Consider the following 19,152-nt stretch of genomic DNA (forward strand, 5'->3'; position numbering starts at 1 on the left):
AGTTAGGATTTAAAGTATGAGTACAAGATAGACAGGGCAAAATGAGGGAAAGACATCACCCAGAGTAAATGAACAGCATGCAAAAAGCTAACAGAGTCAAATGCAGAAATCCAAATTCTCTAGATTGACTGGGGTAATTTTGTCAATGCGCTCAAGTATGCATCTGTAACAGTGTGTGTTCTTATGTGTGCATGGAATGTTTGTTCATGGAGCATAAGAAATTGTGTGGACATATAGACACATCTGTATGTGTATATCAGAGAATGTTTACATTGCTACAAGATTTTATATGACTACATGCACAAGCATTCATGCTACATGTCAGTTTGGTATATTTTTCCTGTAAGATGTGTACTTACGTGTTTTCCAGTAAAGGTGAATGTGAAAACTCCTCATCGAGAAATGAACAATAAGTAACACAGGAAATTCAACCCTCGTCTCTTCATTTAAAATACAGAGTGACATTCAGAAGGGCAAGGGATAGCACAAGTGTGAGATTTTAAAGTGTGATTGTTTGGACACAGTAATTATTCAAAGAATGTGCTTAATTAATGTATGCTACAAGACAGCAGTTGAGTGATTATTGTACATGAGCAACTGTTATTTATTCTGCTTTGTGGGTTATTAGTGGGGACTCAAAAATATGACAAAGGAATTTCAGCAGCTGTTAGATGGTAGCACCGCCTATCTATGTGCTCCCACTCAAGAGATATGGTGAGGTGAGCTCTTTGGGGTGGACACATAGAGGAAATACTTTGAGAAAGAGGCTTGGGGATTAATGAAACTGGAGAAGAAATGATATTATATCTTCTAAAACCTCTTTCTTTGAGGTTTTAGGTTTGAGGATTCTACATACTTCCTAAGGGTCTTGGGTACAGGAGTTTGAAGTGATTGCCACAGAATGGCTACGTTCATTGCCAGATCCAAACAGGGGGCTTGAAGGCATTTGCTGTTCTGTCAATAAATTTCCTTCTTTTCATTCACAGGCAAGGATTTTAGCTGTCATCTCTGACTCTCTGTTTCACAATGTTTTCCAGTTCTGTGCAATCACTGCCACAATGGTCTCTTACTTGATTTTTTTCTTAACTTCATTGTTTCCATCAACTTCAGTTCTTTATCCATCACCTCAATATAATTACAGCAAGCTCCTCTGACTATACCCAAGTTAGACTTTGTCTAATCAGTTCTATATATATATATACATGTGAATCAATTTTCTACATTTCCCTATTTATTATGTCACTCTCATATGCAAGAAACTTCAGTGATTTTTGCTCAAAACAATAGCTATTTTTCTTACTTCATCTGGTCTCTGCATCCAGTTTCCCTAATTTTATATCATCCTGCCTCTTTTAAATGTCCATATTCTCCTCTATCAACTTGACTTAACGTGCTGTTTCCTAAATCTCAGCCTTTTAATCTGCTGTTTGCTCCCATAAACAAAAATCAGTGGTTTTCAATATTGATTGCTAATAATTTTTTATTCATAAAAATTGTATATTTATGAATGCACACATATGTGTATATATATATATAGAAAGAGAATAAAATCACTACCACTAAAAACAATAAAACTTGTACATATTTATAGAAACAGTGAGCTGAACAAAGAGATTTATTATTTATCGGGTAGTGTGATAAAGACTTTACAGGTATCAATTCAATTTGTTCTTACAAAAATCCTTTAAGGAAAATAAATATGATAAATCTATCATATGTACAGCTTAATGGAATTATAAATATGTTTCAGGTCACAGAGGTAGCAGATGAAGTACAGATGAAAACCAAGACAGCCAGTTCACATGCCTTAGAGATAATTCTCTATTAATACCATTGAAGACGTTAAGAGAAAGTTCAAGGTTTGGCCCTTGATTGGTCTCTAGGAAGCCCCATCCCCACTTCATTATAAATCATAAAAAATAAGTAGAAGTGAACTGCAGTCACCAAATGAGCTATATCCTGAGTTCATACAAATAATAGCCTATACAGAGCTTCTAATTTGAGTCCTAACATACCTCTACACACTACCAACAATCCTCTTACATCTCCAAAGAGTACCTCCATTGACCTCCCTTTCTGTAAAGACATTGTCTTATTCTAGAGACGATTTCCCCTTCCTAGGAGTAACTACCCCACTAAATCCACCCATAAGTTCTCTCTTTTCTTGCAGGATTGCGAGAAAGTATCTTCTCTGTCCTTAAACTCCCATTCTCCAACATTCTCATTTCCATCAGAAATGGTGCGTCCTTTTGGCTGAATCAGGGTAAAATATAAAGACAGAAAAAGAATACAATGATATTTCTTAGAGAGCATATTTCTTTATTTTATTTTTATCATGCAGGAACTGAATCAGCAGGCAGGATACTGCTCTTCTCCCCAACCTCCCCCATCTAAAGGAGATGAGATTTCGGGACATAGGTAAAAACATAGTGGACCATAGGTACAAACATAGTGGACAGGGAACTCAGTGGTCTTCTGGGCTACAGCATTAACCACAGCATTTGTTAGTTACTGCCAAGAAGCCTGTATGTGTAGGGTAAACTCCTCGCTGAAGTGGGTTGCCAAAACAATCAATATCACGTTGCCTAAGAGCTGGGGAGGGAGTGAAGATAAAAAAGAAAATGGTACATAGTGAATAGAAGGCCTCAAGCTGGACTTGCAGTAAATAGATATAACACTTACATCCTTTTTGACCAGAGTTTGAGCAACTCTCACCATTATGGGCTAGATATTAGCTTCAATATGACTGGCAGCCCTGCCCCTCCCATTGTGTCCTATCCTTCTCTTACTTGCTATGCCAACTCACTACCCCAACATATTGTGATTGTTTCATTTTTTTTTAGAGACTTCGTCCTTTTAAAAAGTAGGATAATAGTACTTCAAGGAACAGTAATGGATAGGATAAGTCCCCAGTCATCACATACATACATACATACAATTTTCCCAAACACTCATAACAAAGAATCCTGTACCATGCGTACGAAAGTATACCATCATCATTCGGAGGGAAACAATCCTCTTTTTAACAGCTTCCCACTACTTTGCTCAGTTGATCTTTTTCTAACCTCCAGGACTATGCAGAAAAGTGACTATTAATTTTTATAGAAAATATCGCTGACCAAAGGAAAGATGTTATTTTCTCTATCTCAACTTCTGTTCCCTCATCCAAAAACACTCAGTTTGATTTTGGCCAGAATTTTTTATAAGATGTGTTTTTCAGAGCTATCAAATGGTAAGTGGCCTTCCATTATTCATAGTCCTTGCTCTACCAAATTTTAGTTATGTTATTTACAGCAACATAACTCTCAAAATCCCACTGCTGAAATATCATATCCCATAGCTGACTCATAACACAAGAGAAAGCCACCTCTGCTTTCAAATATCTAAGGGTAAAGAAGAAAGCGTGAGTGTACTTAGTACTCACCAGGAAGTTCTCAGGGTCCACATGCAGCTTGTTACAGTGCCGGTCACTCAGTGTAGCAAAGGTGCCTTTGAGGTCATCCGTGAGCATAACAGCTTTTCCAAAGGAGATCAGCACCTTCTTGCCATGTGCCTTGACTTTGGGGTTGCCCATTATTGCACAGTCAGAGCCCAGATATCCAAAACTTTCAAAGTACCTCTAGGTCCATGGGTAGACAACCAGGAGACTGTGGGATAGTCATAATCACAGAGCAGGTGCAAAGTCAGACTATGTAAGACAACAGGCTAATCCCTCTTTCAGAAACACTTTCTGCCTTTCTGCACCTTGCCCCGGCTTCCAGTACCTACCTGCCCAGAATCTCACCTCCAGCCTTCTCACCTTAACCTTGCTTCACAGGCTGGTGGCAGCAGCCTTCTTGTCAGCAGTGAAATGCACTACAGTGTCAGATCTGGGAGTTTCCTGGTGATCACAGATGAGCCAGAAGCATGCCTGCATCGCTGCTTCATGTGTGGCTGTTTACTTCTCCTCTCTGGCCCCCAGCCCTTTGCCTCTCCCAGTGAAATGAATCTATTGACCAGCCCTTTGCCTCTCTCAGTGAAATGAATCTGTTGGTCAAGGGTGGGTTGTGACTCCAGGGGTGGGGTTTGGGCAAGGAAGTTTTGCAAGATGGACATTCGAGTTTCTGATAGAATCCAGGTGGCCTTCTCAGGGGAACTTTGCTGTTCAGGCTTAATTTGAAACTTTACTTCCTTCCCCTCCATTTTCCTACACTACCCCCACCATCCAGTGTGCAGTTTATTTCTCAAGGACTTCGCCAGCGGCCGCTAATAACCTGAATGCTGACAAATAGGAATAAGTTACAACTGAAAAGGATAAGAATTACGAATATCTTAGCCATCAATTCCTCGATCAGGAGTTGTGACAATGTAACAACGTGTTATCCTGTTATTCATCCAGGCTTTATGTGGAAGAAGCCACAGCCTTTCTTGGTTTTCAATTCTCTTGAGACTACAATGAATACACAATTTCATCACTTTTTTTTCTTTCTTTCTTTCTTTCTTTTTTTTTTTGAGATGGAGTCTCGCTTTGTCACCCAGGCTGGAGTGTACAGTGGCGCGATCTCTGCTCACTGCAAGCTCTGCCTCCCAGGTTCACGCCATTCTCCTGCCTCAGCCTCCCGAGTAGCTGGGACTACAGGCACCTGCCACCATCTCTGGCTAATTTTTTGTATTTTTAGTAGAGATGGTGTTTCACCATGTTAGCCAGGATGGTCTTGATCTCCTGACCTCGTGATCCGCCCACCTCAGCCTCCCAAAGTGCTGGGATTACAGGTGTGAGCCACCACGCCCGGCCAATTTCATCACTTTTTAGAATAGAAATAAACACCTCTATCCAGCATCAATTTGGAAGAAAGCAGAATAAGAAACAAACTAGGGAAGTAAGGGGAAAACTGGGTTTTATTACTGTGTTTTTTAATCCATTTAGTAGTCAGTGTACTTATCTGAACAAAAGAGATTTCCTCTGAATCGTTGAACAATAGTCCATGTCAAATCCTACATATCTACAAAATTATGCCAGAACATCTAATAGTGTTGGGGGAGAAGTGTGCTGCTCTGTTCAAGCAAGAGGATAGGAGATTCCATGGCCCGTGCTGGGCATTAGGTCATTTGTGTCTGGCACAGGCTTGATCTATAGTCTAATGCTGTGTTTAACTTGTCTTTATATCTAATCAGGCAGAGACATTCTTCACTGACAATATTCCACAGGCGGCTGCACGTGTCTCATGTGCTGCACGTCTCACGCGTCTCAAACAAGCAATTTCAGGAATAGACAGGGCACACTTCCACCGGCAGAGAGAAGAACAGTTTATTTTATATTCTTAAGGCTTACTGTCCTCATACTTAGAGGTTCAGGATGCTGGTTTGTGTGTTACCCCTGAGATAAATCCTTACAAGAAATAAAGTTTAGGAAATCACCCCCATGTGTATTTCAAGGAGACTCTAAATTTCAAAGAGTTAAACCCAATATGTTAAAGCTGAATTTCTGATATTAGAGACACAATATTTTAGTCTACTTGATATAGTTGAGAGGCAGTTATCTGTTTTACTTAGGAATATGGGGAAAGTTTGTAGTGACAAACAGTTTGAGGCAAAACCAAGATTATCTTTAAGAGCAGAGATCAATGATATGAAGAAAAAGAAGTGGCAACTTTGACTATATGCAGGAAACACATTTATATTGAGTTCTGGGGACTGGCCTGAGAGCAAACTTCAGGTCATGTCCTTTAATGGCCCTAAAACTCATTCCCAAAAGAATTTCTGTTCATTGCCATACCTCATATCCTTAGGTACATACATCTAAAACCCTGCGTACCAGTGAACAGCTGCCCCATCTTTCCATCAGCCAACCAGGAATTCAGCAGTTACTGCTAACTTCCACTTTTCTCTCACCCACTCCAGGAAAAGTGACCTGCAGTCACTTTCCTGGAAGTATTGATTCTTTCTTGTTTGTGGCTGTTCCCCATTTCCAATTGTTTTCCATGATTATTGCTTCTACTGTGATCTATAGACTCTTATATCATCAATACCAGGTTATCATTGCAGTTGTCAACTTCTCCCTGTTGCATCTTATGCATTAATTCAACAAATACATATTAGATTCCATATGTCCTCCATGAAGTTTCATTCATATGCCATCCATTTTTCTTAATTCTGAGAATCTTACATGAACTAGACAGACAGATTCTCTGGCTAATGGTGCCCTCACTATAGTGAGCAGAGGAGACCAGCATACATACTAAAAGAAATGAATGAATAAGAGATTTCAGATGGTATTATATGACTTGAAGAAACTGCATATTGTATCTACAACCATCTGGTCTTTTAGAAACCTGACAAAAGCAAGCAATGGGGAAAGGATTTTCAATTTAATAAATGATGGGGGAGAACTGGCTAGCCATATGCTGAAAAATGAAACTGGACTCCTTCCTTATACCTTATCCAAAAATTAACTCCAGATGGATTAGAGACTTAGATGAAAAACCCCAAACTATAAAAAGCCTAGAAAAAAATCAAGGCAATACTATTCATGATATAAGCATGGGCACAGATTTCATGATGGAAACATGAAAAGCAATTGCAGCAAAAGCAAAAATTGACAAATGGAATCTAATTAAACTAAAGAGCTCCTGCACAGCAAAAGAAACTACCATCAGAGCGAAAGACAATCTACAGAATGGGAAAAAAATTTTCCAATCTATTCTTCTGACAAAGGTCTAATATCCAGAGTAAACAAGAAACTTAAACAACTTTACAAGAAAAAAAAAACCCCATTAAAACCATGGCACACTTTTACCTATAAAACAAACCTGCATATCCTGTACGTGTACCCCTGAATTTAAGGTAACAGTAAATTAAATTAAAAGAAAAAACAAATGCCATGGCAATGTTGGGAAGTTACCCTATATGGCCTAAAAAGAGAAGGCGTAAATAATCCAAAACTTGTTTAACATATCATCAAGAAATAACCATAAAAGGAACAACCAGCGGCCCTCGGGGCTGCTCTGCCTATGCAGTAGTCATTCGTTTATTTCTTTACTCTCTTAAGAAATTTGCTTTGACTTAAAAAAAACAAAAAACAAAAAAGAAAGAAAGTGCATATTCTGAAACGGTAGTGACTGCATTTGAAGTAGGACCTTTATGATACGATGGAGCCAGGCAGAGATGTTGGAGAAGTTCCTGAAAGAAGGAAGGGCATGTGCCAAATTCTGAGGCTGAGGAGAAAAAAGAAAGAAAGAAAAAAAGAATAAAGAACTTTACATTTCACTGTATGTAAAGACATTACAAGGCTAGAGTAAAGCATGTTGAAGTAAAAATAGGAGAAATCAAAGTTAGAGAGAAGGGCGCAGGCTTATTACTTGGGTCTTATAGATGAGAGTAGTAGAGTAGGTATTTTATACTGAAACATAGGGGACGAGGGGAGCTTTGCAAACCTGAGATAAACATGGTCTGTAGTCCACTCAAAACCCAAGCTTATTTTTTTTCTCCTTCATCTGCCTTACTCGGTGCAAGGTGCTATAACAAAATACCAAAGACTGGGTGGCTTCAACAACAGAGTTTTTTCTCACATTTCTGAAGGCTGACTCGTGGTCAGGGCTCTCCCTGGATTGCAGATGGCGGACTTCTCACTGTGTCCTCACCGGGAGGAAAGAGAAATGGCTTGTCTCTCTGCTTCTGATAAGGAAAATAATTTTATGATGGGGATCTGCTCTTATGAGCTCATCTAAACCTAATTACTTTTCAAAAGCCTCCCCCACAGATAAGGTCAGTTGGGAGTTGGGGATTCAGCATGTGAATTTTGAGGAGACACAAACATTAGGTCCGTAACACCATCATATTAAACTCTTACTTATAGAGATGCACTAACATCCAACTATACAAAAATTCCATTAAGTAAGCCTTCCAATTAATGTTGTACAAATTCTTCCCACTACATTTTGATCTCACAGTGCTGGTCTGTTGCTCAGACACAACATGCTCATGCTGACTTGTGAGCCTCTGCTGATTCATTTCTTACACCTAAGTCCCCACCTCCCCCAGAGGCTTACAATGCGGTCTCTCCCTTGAAATGCTGTGACCAATCTGCACACTTGAGGGCATGGGATTAATTTCACTTTCTTAGGCATCCACAAGGGCTGTGAAAAGCTAAGTGCCATTAGAAATAGTATTCCTCCTAATAAAATAGAATTGCTACACCTGACTAAACCTTGAATTCCTAAAGCTTGGAACACTTTCCCTTCATTAAGAACCATCCTTGCTACTCAGCTGCAATCAATCCAGCCCCCAGGTCTTCACTGAACCTTTTCCCATCTCTTCCAAAACATCTGTTTCTGAGAAGTCCTGTCCTATAGAGGTCTTTCTTCCCACTGGATTTCTCCTACACCATTTACTCCCACTTGCAGAACTCCCGTGTACAAGTGTCTTTACTGCTTTTATTTGCTCATCAAAATGCACATCTCATATAAAAATAAATGAGGAGCATGCACACACCACAAACACAAACAGGCATGCAGAAATACACATACACACTTCCCTCAATATAAACCCTTTGTGGCTCATGTATTTAAAAAGATGTAAAAAAAAGAGCTGAAGAAAATCATGTGTGATCTCTCAGCAGAATAGATTTATTATTTGTATTGCTTGCAGAATAAAGCCTATCCTTGAAAGCTCTGAATCATGGGCAAAAGGCTCAGTGGTATCTGGAGGACAGGGCACTGGCCACTGCAGTCACCATCTTCTGCCAGGAAGCCTGCACCTCAGGGGTGAATTCTTTGCCGAAATGGATTGCCAAAACGGTCACCAGCACATTTCCCAGGAGCTGTTGAGATGAAAGGAGACAATAAAGATGAACCCATAGTGAGCTGAGAGCTCCAGCCTGGCCTCCAGATAACTACACACCCAGCTTCCACCCAGAATCAAGCCTATGTTAACTTCCCTCAAAGCCTGAGATTTTGCCTTCCCATTAAATGCAGGTAGTTGTTCCCCTTGCAGCACTAGTCACTGGCCATAATTTAAATCTTGCTATCTTCTTGCCACCATGAACCCTGTATGTTGTAGGCTGAAGACGTTAAAAGAAACACACGCTGACACGCACACACACACACACACACACACACAAACTCACAGCTGACTTTCAAAATCTACTCCAGCCCAAATGTTCCAATTGTTCCTCACCCCTGGACATACTTTGCCCCCATCTGGAATTAAAGGATATAAGTTTGTAATGAAGCATTAGCAGCATTTTATATGTGTCCAGATGACATAGGAATAGCCTTAGCAATATATGTTTGGCCACCAAAGTTCCCCACTTTGACTGAGCCAATATATGCCTTCTGCCTGCATCTTTTTAATGACCATACTTGTCCTGCCTCCAGATAGATGTTTTAAAACAACAAAAATGAGGGAAAGATGAAAGTTCTTTCTACTGGAATCTAATAAAGAAAAGTCATTTTCCTCATTTCCACCTCTCTATTCTCAAAGTCAAAATTGTCCATCTAGATTTTTAGAGGCACTCCTTAGGCCCTAAAACATTACCACTGGGTCTCAGCCCAGTTAGTCTTCTGCAGTTCCTTCACTCCCAACCCCAATATCTTCAAATAGCTCACACCCTGTGGGTAGATTCAGCTGTGCTCAGATCAATACTCAGTTGTCTAAGTTGCCTCGAGACTAAAGGCAACAGGGCTGAAACTCCTGGACTCACCCTGAAGTTCTCAGGATCCACATGCAGCTTGTCACAGTGCAATTCACTCAGCTGGGCAAAGGTGCCCTTGAGATCATCCAGGTGCTTTATGGCATCTCCCAGGGAAGTCAGCACCTTCTTGCCATGTGCCTTGACTTTGGGGTTGCCCATGATGGCAGAGGCAGAGGACAGGTTGCCAAAGCTGTCAAAGAACCTCTGAGTCCATGGGTAGACAACCAGGAGCCTGTGAGATTAAACAAGAGCAGTTTGACAGTCAGAAGGTGCCACAAATCCTGAGAAGTGACCTGGACTTTTGCCAGGCACAGGGTCCTTCCTTCCCTCCCTTGTCCTGGTCACCAGAGCCTACCTTCCCAGGGTTTCTCCTCCAGCATCTTCCACATTCACCTTGCCCCACAGGCTTGTGATAGTAGCCTTGTCCTCCTCTGTGAAATGACCCATGGCGTCTGGACTAGGAGCTTATTGATAACCTCAGACGTTCCAGAAGCGAGTGTGTGGAACTGCTGGAGGGTGCTTCCTTTTATTCTTCATCCCTAGCCAGCCGCCGGCCCCTGGCCTCACTGGATACTCTAAGACTATTGGTCAAGTTTGCCTTGTCAAGGCTATTGGTCAAGGCAAGGCTGGCCAACCCATGGGTGGAGTTTAGCCAGGGACCGTTTCAGACAGATATTTGCATTGAGATAGTGTGGGGAAGGGGCCCCCAAGAAGATACTGCTGCTTAATTTTTTTTATAGCCTTTGCCTTGTTCCGATTCAGTCATTCCAATTTTTCTCTAATTTATTCTTCCCTTTAGCTAGTTTCCTTCTCCCATCATAGAGGATACCAGGACTTCTTTTGTCAGCCTTTTTTTTACCTTCTTGTCTCTAGCTCCAGTGAGGCCTGTAGTTTAAAGCTAAAGCATGTACCAATTTTTGCAAAGTTCAGGGATTGTGAAATGTGTTTTAGGCATAGGTCCAGGATTTTTGACGGGACACATCTTAGTCTCTTTCAGTTAGCAGTGGTTTCTAAGGAAAAAGTGCTATACTTCTTTTTGAATATACTCTTTGTGACTTTTGCCATTATCTCTTAATTTCTCAATAGTGCAGTGAAAACAATTTCTATAAAGCCACAGTTTCAGCGCAGTAATAGATTAGTGTTACGTAATATAAGACCTAATGCTTACCTCAATATCTACTTATCCGTACCTATTTGAAATAAATCATGACTGTTTCATCTTAGAAAAATATTTGATTCCATATTCAGGTATGTATGTATACACCAGATGATGTGTATTTACCACTGGATAAGTGTGTGTGCTGGCTGATGACCCAGGGTTTTGGCGTAGCTCTTCTATGCTCAGTAAAGATGATGGTAGAATGTTCTTTGGCAGGTACTGTGGATTAGAATTAATTATCTTTTATAAATGCTAGGTTCACTTCTCAGGGAATCTTACTCTAAGACATAAGACGTGCATGTGCATGGAAAACAACTCTAAAGAGGCAAGGGTTGTTTTTATTGACTAATAGTCCACACACTATGATAACTCGAATATTAGTGTACTTTAGACAGCTTTATTTCTAACACAGTGCTGTTTCTGACATATTGGACCATTAACAGGGTAGGAAGTATTTATGCTGGTTTTTTGGTTCTGTTTTGCTTTTGGTTAGTTTGTTTTTGTTTTTCTCTGAAAGTGATCCATGATCTCTAAGCTTGCTAGATTATAATGCCAGAAGTTCTGGAATTCTGGCTTATCGGAGGCAAGCTGTATCTTCAAATTAGTTTATCCCCTATGCTATCAGGTTGATTGAAATTATAATAATATTGGTGAAATTCTTTCATCCTTCATGATCCTGTGTAAAGCTTATATCTGCTCATTGATAAAGATGGCTAAAAGGCCAGAAAGATACACATTTACCCATGTAACAAGCCTGCACATCCTGCACGTGTACCTTGGAAATTAAAATGAAATGAAATAAAATTAAAAGGAAAAAAATGCCATGGCAACATCAGGAAGTTATCTTTTATGGTCTAAAAATGGGCAGCATAAATAATCTACCCCTTGTTTAGCATACTATTGAAAAATAACAATAAAAATCGGCAACCAGCAGCCCTTGGGTCTACTCTGCCTATGAAGTAGCCATTCATTTATTCCTTTAATTTTTTATAAACTTGTTTTACTAAAAAAAAAAAAAAGGACAAAGAAAGAAAGTGCGAATTGTGAAATGGTAGTGAGTGATGGCATTTGAAGTGGGTCCTTTATGATTTGATGGAGCCAGGCAGAAGACGTTTGGAGAAAGAAGTTCCTGAAAGTAGGAAGGGCACGTGGAAAACTCTGAGGCTGAGGAAAAAAAAGAAAGAAAGAAATATAAAGAAAGAACTTGACATTTCACTGTATATAAACACATTACAAGCCTAAAGTACGTTGAAGAAAAAATGGAAATCAAAGTTAGACAGAAGGGCTCAGGCTTACTATTTGCGTCTTACAGATGAGAGTAGTAGAGTTGGTATTTTATTCTGAAACACAGAGGACAAGTGGAGATTTGTAAACCTGAGATAAACATGGTTTCTAATCCACTGAACACCGAAGCTTATTTTTTTCTCTTTCTTCATCTGCCTTACTTAGTGCAAGGTGCTATAACAAAATAGCATAGACTGGGTGACTTCAACAACAGAATTTTTTCTCACATTTCTGCTGGTTCCTGGTCAGGGCTCTCTTCCTGGGTTGCAGGTGGCTGACTTCCCACTGTGTCCTCACCAGAAGGAAGAGAAATGGCTAATCTCTCTGCTTCTGATGAGGAAAATAATTCTATGATGGGGATCTGCTCTCATGAGCTCCTCTAAACCTGATTACTTTTCCAAAGCCTCCCCCACAAATGGAGCCAATTGGGAGTTGGGGATTCAGCATGTGAATTTTCTGGAGACACAAGCGTTAAGTTCATAACACCATCACATTAAACTAAACTCTTGCTTATAAACATGCATTAACTTTCAATTATATAAGAACTCCAGTGAATCTGCCTTCTCAATTAATGTTATACAAATTCTTCACACTATATTTTCATCTGACCGTGCTGTTCTGCTGCTCAGACATGACACGCTGATGCTGACTTGTGAGCCTCTGCTGGCTCATTTCCTTCACCTAAGTCCCCACCTCCCTAGAAGCTTACAATGAGGTCTCCTCCTTGAAATGCTGTGACCAGTCTGTACACTTAAGGGCATGGGATTAATTTCACCTCTTTAGGCATGCATCAACACTTAAAATGAAAAGTTCCTTAGTAAAGTAAGGATCACTTCATTGTAGTTACCGTGGAAAGAAAAACCTGTTTCCTGCTCTGATCTCTAACACCTCAACCTCCCTGTAGAGCCTCACAAGGGCTGAGAAAAGCCAGATGCCATTGGAAATAGTATTGCCCCTAATAAAATAGAATGGCTATCCCTGCCTAAACCTTGACTTCCTAAAGCTTGGAACACTTTTTCTTCGTTGAGCCCCTTCCTCGCTGCTGTGCTGCAATCCAGTGAAGGGGGTTCAGCCCCCTTCACTGAACCTTTCCCCATCTCTTCCAAACCATCTGTTTCTGAGGAGTCCTGTCCTATAGAGGTCTTTCTTCCAACCAGATTTCTCCTGCACCTTTTACTCCCACTTGAAGAACTCCCATGTACAAGTTCCTTTATTGCCTAGTTCTTTTATTTGCTCATCAAAACCCACATCTAACGTAAACAAAGTGTGGAGTATGCACATGACACAAACACACATAGCCATGTATAAATACACATACACACATCCCTCAACATAAAACCCTTTGTGGCTCATATATTTAAAAAGACATAAAAAAAGAACTGAAGACAACCATGTGTGATCTCTTAGCAGAATAGATTTATTATTTGATTGCTTGCAGAATAAAGCCTATCCTTGAAAGCTCTGCATCATGGGCAGTGAGCTCAGTGGTATCTGGAGGACAGGGCACTGGCCACTCCAGTCACCATCTTCTGCCAGGAAGCCTGCACCTCAGGGGTGAATTCTTTGCCAAAATGGATTGCCAAAACGGTCACCAGCACATTTCCCAGGAGCTGTTGAGATGAAAGGAGACAATAAAGATGAACCCATAGTGAGCTGAGAGCTCCAGCCTGGCCTCCAGATAACTACACACCCAGCTTCCACCCAGAATCAAGCCTATGTTAACTTCCCTCAAAGCCTGAGATTTTGCCTTCCCATTAAATGCAGGTAGTTGTTGTTCTTGCAGCACTAGTCACTGGCCATAATTTAAATCTTGCTATCTTCTTGCCACCATGAACCCTGTATGTTGTAGACTGAAGACGTTAAAAGAAACACACGCTGACACACACACACACACACACACACACAGCTGACTTTCAAAATCTACTCCAGCCCAAAGGTTTCAATTGTTCCTCACCCCTGGACATACTTTGCCCCCATCTGGAATTAAAGGATGTAAGTTTGTAATGAAGCATTAGCAGCATTTTATACGTGTCCAGATGACATAGGAATAGCCTTAGCAATGTATGTTTGGCCACCAAAGTTCCCCACTTTGACTGAGCCAATATATGCCTTCTGCTTGCATCTTTTTAATGACCATACTTGTCCTGCCTCCAGATAGATGTTTTAAAACGAATAACAAAAATAGGGGAAAGATTAAAGTTCTTTCTACCGGAATCTAATAAAGAAAAGTCATTTGCCTCATTTCCACATCTCTTTTCTCAAAGTCAAAGTTGTCCATCTAGATTTTTAGAGGCACTCCTTAGGCCCTAAAACATTACCACTGGGTCTCAGCCCAGTTAGTCCTCTGCAGTTTCTTCACTCCCAACCCCAGTATCTTCAAACAGCTCACACCCTGCGGGTAGATTCAGCTGTGCTCAGATCAATACTCAGTTGTCTAAGTTGCCTCCAGACTAAAGGCAACAGGGCTGAAACATCTCCTGGACTCACCTTGAAGTTCTCAGGATCCACATGCAGCTTGTCACAGTGCAGTTCACTCAGCTGGGCAAAGGTGCCCTTGAGATCATCCAGGTGCTTTATGGCATCTCCCAAGGAAGTCAGCACCTTCTTGCCATGTGCCTTGACTTTGGGGTTGCCCATGATGGCAGAGGCAGAGGACAGGTTGCCAAAGCTGTCAAAGAACCTCTGGGTCCATGGGTAGACAACCAGGAGCCTGTAAGATTGACAAGAACAGTTTGACAGTCAGAAGGTGCCACAAATCCTGAGAAGTGACCTGGACTTTTGCCAGGCACAGGGTCCTTCCTTCCCTCCCTTGTCCTGGTCACCAGAGCCTACCTTCCCAGGGTTTCTCCTCCAGCATCTTCCACATTCACCTTGCCCCACAGGCTTGTGATAGTAGCCTTGTCCTCCTCTGTGAAATGACCCATGGCGTCTGGACTAGGAGCTTATTGATAACCTCAGACGTTCCAGAAGCGAGTGTGTGGAACTGCTGGAGGGTGCTTCCTTTTATTCTTCATCCCTAGCCAGCCGCCGGCCCCTGGCCTCACTGGATACTCTAAGACTATTGGTCAAGTTTGCCTTGTCAAGGCTATTGGTCAAGGCAAGGCTGGCCAACCCATGGGTGGAGTTTAGCCAGGGACCGTTTCAGACAGATATTTGCATTGAGATAGTGTGGGGAAGGGGCCCCCAAGAAGATACTGCTGCTTAATTTTTTTTATAGCCTTTGCCTTGTTCCGATTCAGTCATTCCAATTTTTCTCTAATTTATTCTTCCCTTTAGCTAGTTTTCTTCTCCCACCATAGAAGATACCAGGACTTCTTTTGTCAGCCTTTTTTACCTTCTTGTCTGTAGCTCCAGTGAGGCCTGTAGTTTAAAGTTAAAGCATGTACCAATTTTTGCAAAGTTCAGGGATTGTGAAATGTGTTTTAGGCATAGGTCCAGGATTTTTGATGGGACACGTCTTAGTCTCATTTAGTAAGCATTGGTTTCCAAATAAGAAGTGCTATACTTATCTTTGAATATACTCTCTGTGGTTTTAGGCCATTATCTTTTAAGTTCTCATTAGTGTAGTGAAAAAAAATCCTATAAAGCAACAGTTTCATTGCAGGAATAGATTAATGTTATGTAATATAATATAAGACTGAATCCTTACTTCAATATCTGCTTATCTGTACCTATTTGAAATAAATCACGCCTGTTTCATCTCAGCAAAAGTATTTTTTTTTATATTCAGGTATGTATGTAGGCACCCGATGATGTGTATTTATCACTGGATAAGTGTATGTGCTGGCTGATGACCCAGGGTTTTGGTGTAGCTCTTCCATGCTCGGTAAAGATGATGGTAGAATGCTCTTTACCAGGTACTATGGATTAGAATTAATTATCTTGTATAAATGCTAGGTTCACTTCTTAGGGAATCTTATTCTAAGACATAAGACATGTATTTGCATGGAAAACAACTCTTAAGAGGCAGGGACTGTTTTATTGACTAATAGTCCACACACTGTGACAGCTGGGATGTCACTGTAGTTTAGACATCTTTATCTGTAACTCAGTGCTGTTTCTGACATATTGGCCACTTAACATGGCAGGAAGTATTCATGCTGTTTTTTTCTTTATTTTCTCTTTGGGATTTTTATTTTTTGGTAGGTTTGGTTTTGCTTTTGTTTTTTCTCTGAACTTGATCCATGAGCTTGGTAGATTATGATGTCAGAAACTCTGGAAATCTGGCTTATTGGAGGGGAGCTCTACCTTCCCCTAACCTATCAGGTTGACAGGAATTATAATAATATTGGTGGAATCCTTTCAGACTTCATAATCCTGTGTAAGGCTTATATCTGCTCAAAGTGTTAGGCAGCTAAAAGACCAGAAAGATACATGCTGACCTGCGCAACAAAGGTGCACATATTGCACTTGTTCTTTGGAAGTTAAAATAAAAGTTGAATAAGAAAGGAAAGAAAAAGATTTGTCAACTTATCAGTATCTTCCAGTTACTCACATAATAATAAGTGACTTCTCTCAATCTAAGGATGGGTGAGAAAGATTTTTATTGGTATGCTGGTACAGATTATAGAGACTGAGGTGAACCCAAATTAGGGTCTCTTTAAGATAGGGGATCTGTGAGATGGGTGTGTATAGATCTTTGACCATATCTGAGAGTCTGGTTGGGTTCCTTTTGTAGAGCCTGACCTTTAAGAATGTGTCAGAGACTGGTGTCTAAGCCCGCTAAGGCCTAAACAAGTGAATCTTTTGAATCTGTCTTTTTTTTTTTTTTTTGAGACGGAGTCTTGTTCTGTCACCCAGGCTGGAGTGCAGTGGTATGATCTCGGCTCACTGCAACTCCTGCCTTCCAGGTTCAAGCAATTCTCCTGCCTCAGCCTCCCAAGTAGCTGGGATTACAGGCACTTACCATCATGCCTGGCTAATTTTTGTATGTTTGTAGAGATGGGATTTCACCATGTTGGCCAGGTTGGTCTTGAACTCTTGACCTCAGGTGATCTGCCTGCCTTGGCCTCCCAAAGTTCTGGGATTACAGGTGTGAGCCACCACTCCCAGCCTCTAAACAAGTGAATCTTAATTGCTCCTCCTCAGACTAAGGAATATCTAGGATCCCTCCTGTTTTCAGACAACTTCCCCATTTATCCAAAAACCAAGGCAGTGTTCTAAAAGTCATGTATAAACCCTTATTTCCTCTTATGCTTTTGAGGCAATATCTTTTAAGAGTTTGTTGATTTCTCCTTATCCATAACTGTCTTATTCCTTGATTTTTCCTATATCATTGCTTCTGACATTGATTAAATCCTAACTGATAAAACTGTTTCTTTACACAAGCAATTTCAACTGTTTTCAAGCATTATTTCCCGTGTATTTTCAAACATTTCTTCAGCGAATATCTGTTAAATAAATGTCATAATTTTTAAAGTAGTGGGTATTTAAGTTAAATAAGTCAGAGAATAAAACTTTCCTCTGAAGATTATAATCTAGGTAGAACATACATAAAATTAATAATTGAGTTAAACAACAAAATAATTTCAGATATTATTAACTAAGAAGGAAATTAAGGAGAAAGTATTCGAACAGAGGCAAAATGACAGAAGGAATCTGCCATGGGAAGGCATTGCCAAATAAAGTTTAGAAGCTGAAATAGTAAATTCAAAGCTCTGAAGCAGAAGAAAACAAACTCCTGCTGTGCCAGAGAGTTAGATAAAGAACCAGTGCCGTTGATATGTAAACAGTAAAGTGGAGAATAGCAGGTGGTATTGTTTCAGGGAAGCAGAAACCTAAGGACATAAACTTGTCCTCAGTGGTAGGGAGTGAGAAGCCATTATAGAATTTTAACTCTGGTAATGACATAATCTCTAAGCAATCTGTACTATTGGCTGGATTACTGTTCTAAGAATGACCTGTTTATCACAACTGTTTTGCTTAAAAAGCCCTTATTGCCTGTGGACAATTATTAGTTATTCTTTCAACTATTAAAAATCTTGTCATGCAGATGTGTGTGTGTGTGTGTATTCATAATGAATTTGCTTTCAATTAAGTTATCTTGAATTGGCAATATCTAAATCTAGATATAGCTCCCTAAGGGGTAAAGAGTGTATCCACTGCCCATCCCTCAACATCACGTCCTTGACTCCTTGATATCAAAGGGCAGTATAGTTTTGGGGGACAAGAAAAAAAGATTGATTAAAAATGCATATTACCGACAAATTAGGGGATGATGGCAGATGGGAGGCAGCAGAAGTACATTGCAGCTCCCACTCGGATGCACAGAGCAGCATGTGAAGTCTCGCATCAGGAATTTTTTTGGCAGAATCACATGCAGAAATAAATCAAGAAAGCTGAGAGAACGCACACACCCTCTGAAAGAAGCAGATTGCTCCTGCAGGACCCGGGAAACACCCCAAATATTGTGAGTGCCCAAACCGTGGAAGTGGAAAAGGGGGACCGTCCAGCCCCAAACACACTTCCTCACTGGGGAACCTGAAGATCTAGACCACAGGAGAAGATTCTGACCTTACCTGGAGCTGAGTCCATTTAGAGGGCCAAGCAAAATACAGGGGTAGAGGAAGCAGCGGGAGAAGCCCTGTGGGCTCTCTGCGTCCCCTAGGAAGCCATTTCTGCCTTGCCTCACAGGGATCATTTGGGAGGGCTGCCAGAGGAACTAGGAAAAGATGACAGGAAAAAGAAAATCTCCACCTGGCCAGATCTAGGGGCTGGGCAGTCGGGGGGTTGGTGGGGGGACATGAATTTGGTGTGCAGACTCCACTGGCAGGGAAGTAGGACCGCCCTACTTGGTTTCGCAGCTGGTAGCCTGGGGCAAGTTCTCAGCCTTGCTCACTGACTGCATGGAAACAGATTCGGTGCTGTTGCAGGGGAGGGTGCACGCTGGAAGTGAGACCAACCTTTTGAGTTGCATGGGAGCTGGGCAAGTCACGTGACTGCTTGCTTTCCCCCACTTTCCTGATGACCTGCATGACACAGCAGAGGCAGCCATAATTGTCCTAGGAACATAAATCCATTGACCTGGAAACTACACCCC

General features: G+C 40.9%; 2 protein-coding genes and 1 long non-coding RNA gene across 4 annotated transcripts; all 3 read right to left on the bottom strand.

The window, feature by feature from the left end:
* Window positions 1-2,298: 2,298 nt before the first annotated feature.
* Window positions 2,299-5,985, bottom strand: LOC100980186 (uncharacterized). The gene is made up of 3 exons (XR_008954568.2): window positions 3,769-5,985; window positions 3,425-3,647; window positions 2,299-2,592 (listed from the first exon to the last, which is right to left on the bottom strand). It is a non-coding gene; the product is annotated as an uncharacterized LOC100980186 (long non-coding RNA).
* A 2,097-nt stretch (window positions 5,986-8,082) lies between these two features.
* On the bottom strand, window positions 8,083-10,132 carry LOC100982657 (hemoglobin subunit gamma-1). Its single transcript, XM_034932023.3, has 3 exons — window positions 10,026-10,132; window positions 9,680-9,902; window positions 8,083-8,797 (listed from the first exon to the last, which is right to left on the bottom strand). Exons 1-3 carry the CDS (start codon window positions 10,115-10,117, stop codon window positions 8,669-8,671), a joined length of 444 nt encoding a protein of 147 aa, XP_034787914.1. The 5' UTR covers window positions 10,118-10,132; the 3' UTR covers window positions 8,083-8,668.
* Window positions 10,133-13,505: 3,373 nt separating this feature from the next.
* On the bottom strand, window positions 13,506-18,751 carry LOC100979149 (hemoglobin subunit gamma-2). 2 transcript variants are annotated; one of them, XM_034932024.3, is made up of 3 exons: window positions 14,946-17,248; window positions 14,601-14,823; window positions 13,506-13,723 (listed from the first exon to the last, which is right to left on the bottom strand). In XM_034932024.3, the coding sequence occupies exons 1-3, from the start codon at window positions 15,035-15,037 to the stop codon at window positions 13,595-13,597; spliced, it is 444 nt and encodes a 147-aa protein (XP_034787915.1). In that variant the 5' UTR covers window positions 15,038-17,248; the 3' UTR covers window positions 13,506-13,594. The 2 variants fall into 2 exon arrangements, with proteins under 2 accessions (XP_034787915.1, XP_034787916.1); XM_034932025.3 differs by lacking the exon at window positions 14,946-17,248 and adding an exon at window positions 18,632-18,751 and having other exon boundaries at window positions 13,521-13,723.
* Between the last annotated feature and the right edge of the window lie 401 nt (window positions 18,752-19,152).

Source organism: Pan paniscus, chromosome 9 (assembly GCF_029289425.2).
Source record: "Pan paniscus chromosome 9, NHGRI_mPanPan1-v2.0_pri, whole genome shotgun sequence".
Lineage (NCBI taxonomy): Eukaryota > Metazoa > Chordata > Mammalia > Primates > Hominidae > Pan > Pan paniscus.

Excerpts from the sequence above, each read along its gene's own strand:
- LOC100982657 (XM_034932023.3), bottom strand. The coding sequence starts at position 10,117 with ATGGGTCATTTCACAGAGGAGGACAAGGCTACTATCACAAGCCTGTGG. Across the intron at positions 9,903-10,025 it reads GGAGGAGAAACCCTGGGAAG|GCTCCTGGTTGTCTACCCAT; the intron begins GTAGGCTCTGGT and ends TTAATCTCACAG. Across the intron at positions 8,798-9,679 it reads TGGATCCTGAGAACTTCAGG|CTCCTGGGAAATGTGCTGGT; the intron begins GTGAGTCCAGGA and ends TCATCTCAACAG.
- LOC100979149 (XM_034932024.3), bottom strand. The coding sequence starts at position 15,037 with ATGGGTCATTTCACAGAGGAGGACAAGGCTACTATCACAAGCCTGTGG. Across the intron at positions 14,824-14,945 it reads GGAGGAGAAACCCTGGGAAG|GCTCCTGGTTGTCTACCCAT; the intron begins GTAGGCTCTGGT and ends TCAATCTTACAG. Across the intron at positions 13,724-14,600 it reads TGGATCCTGAGAACTTCAAG|CTCCTGGGAAATGTGCTGGT; the intron begins GTGAGTCCAGGA and ends TCATCTCAACAG.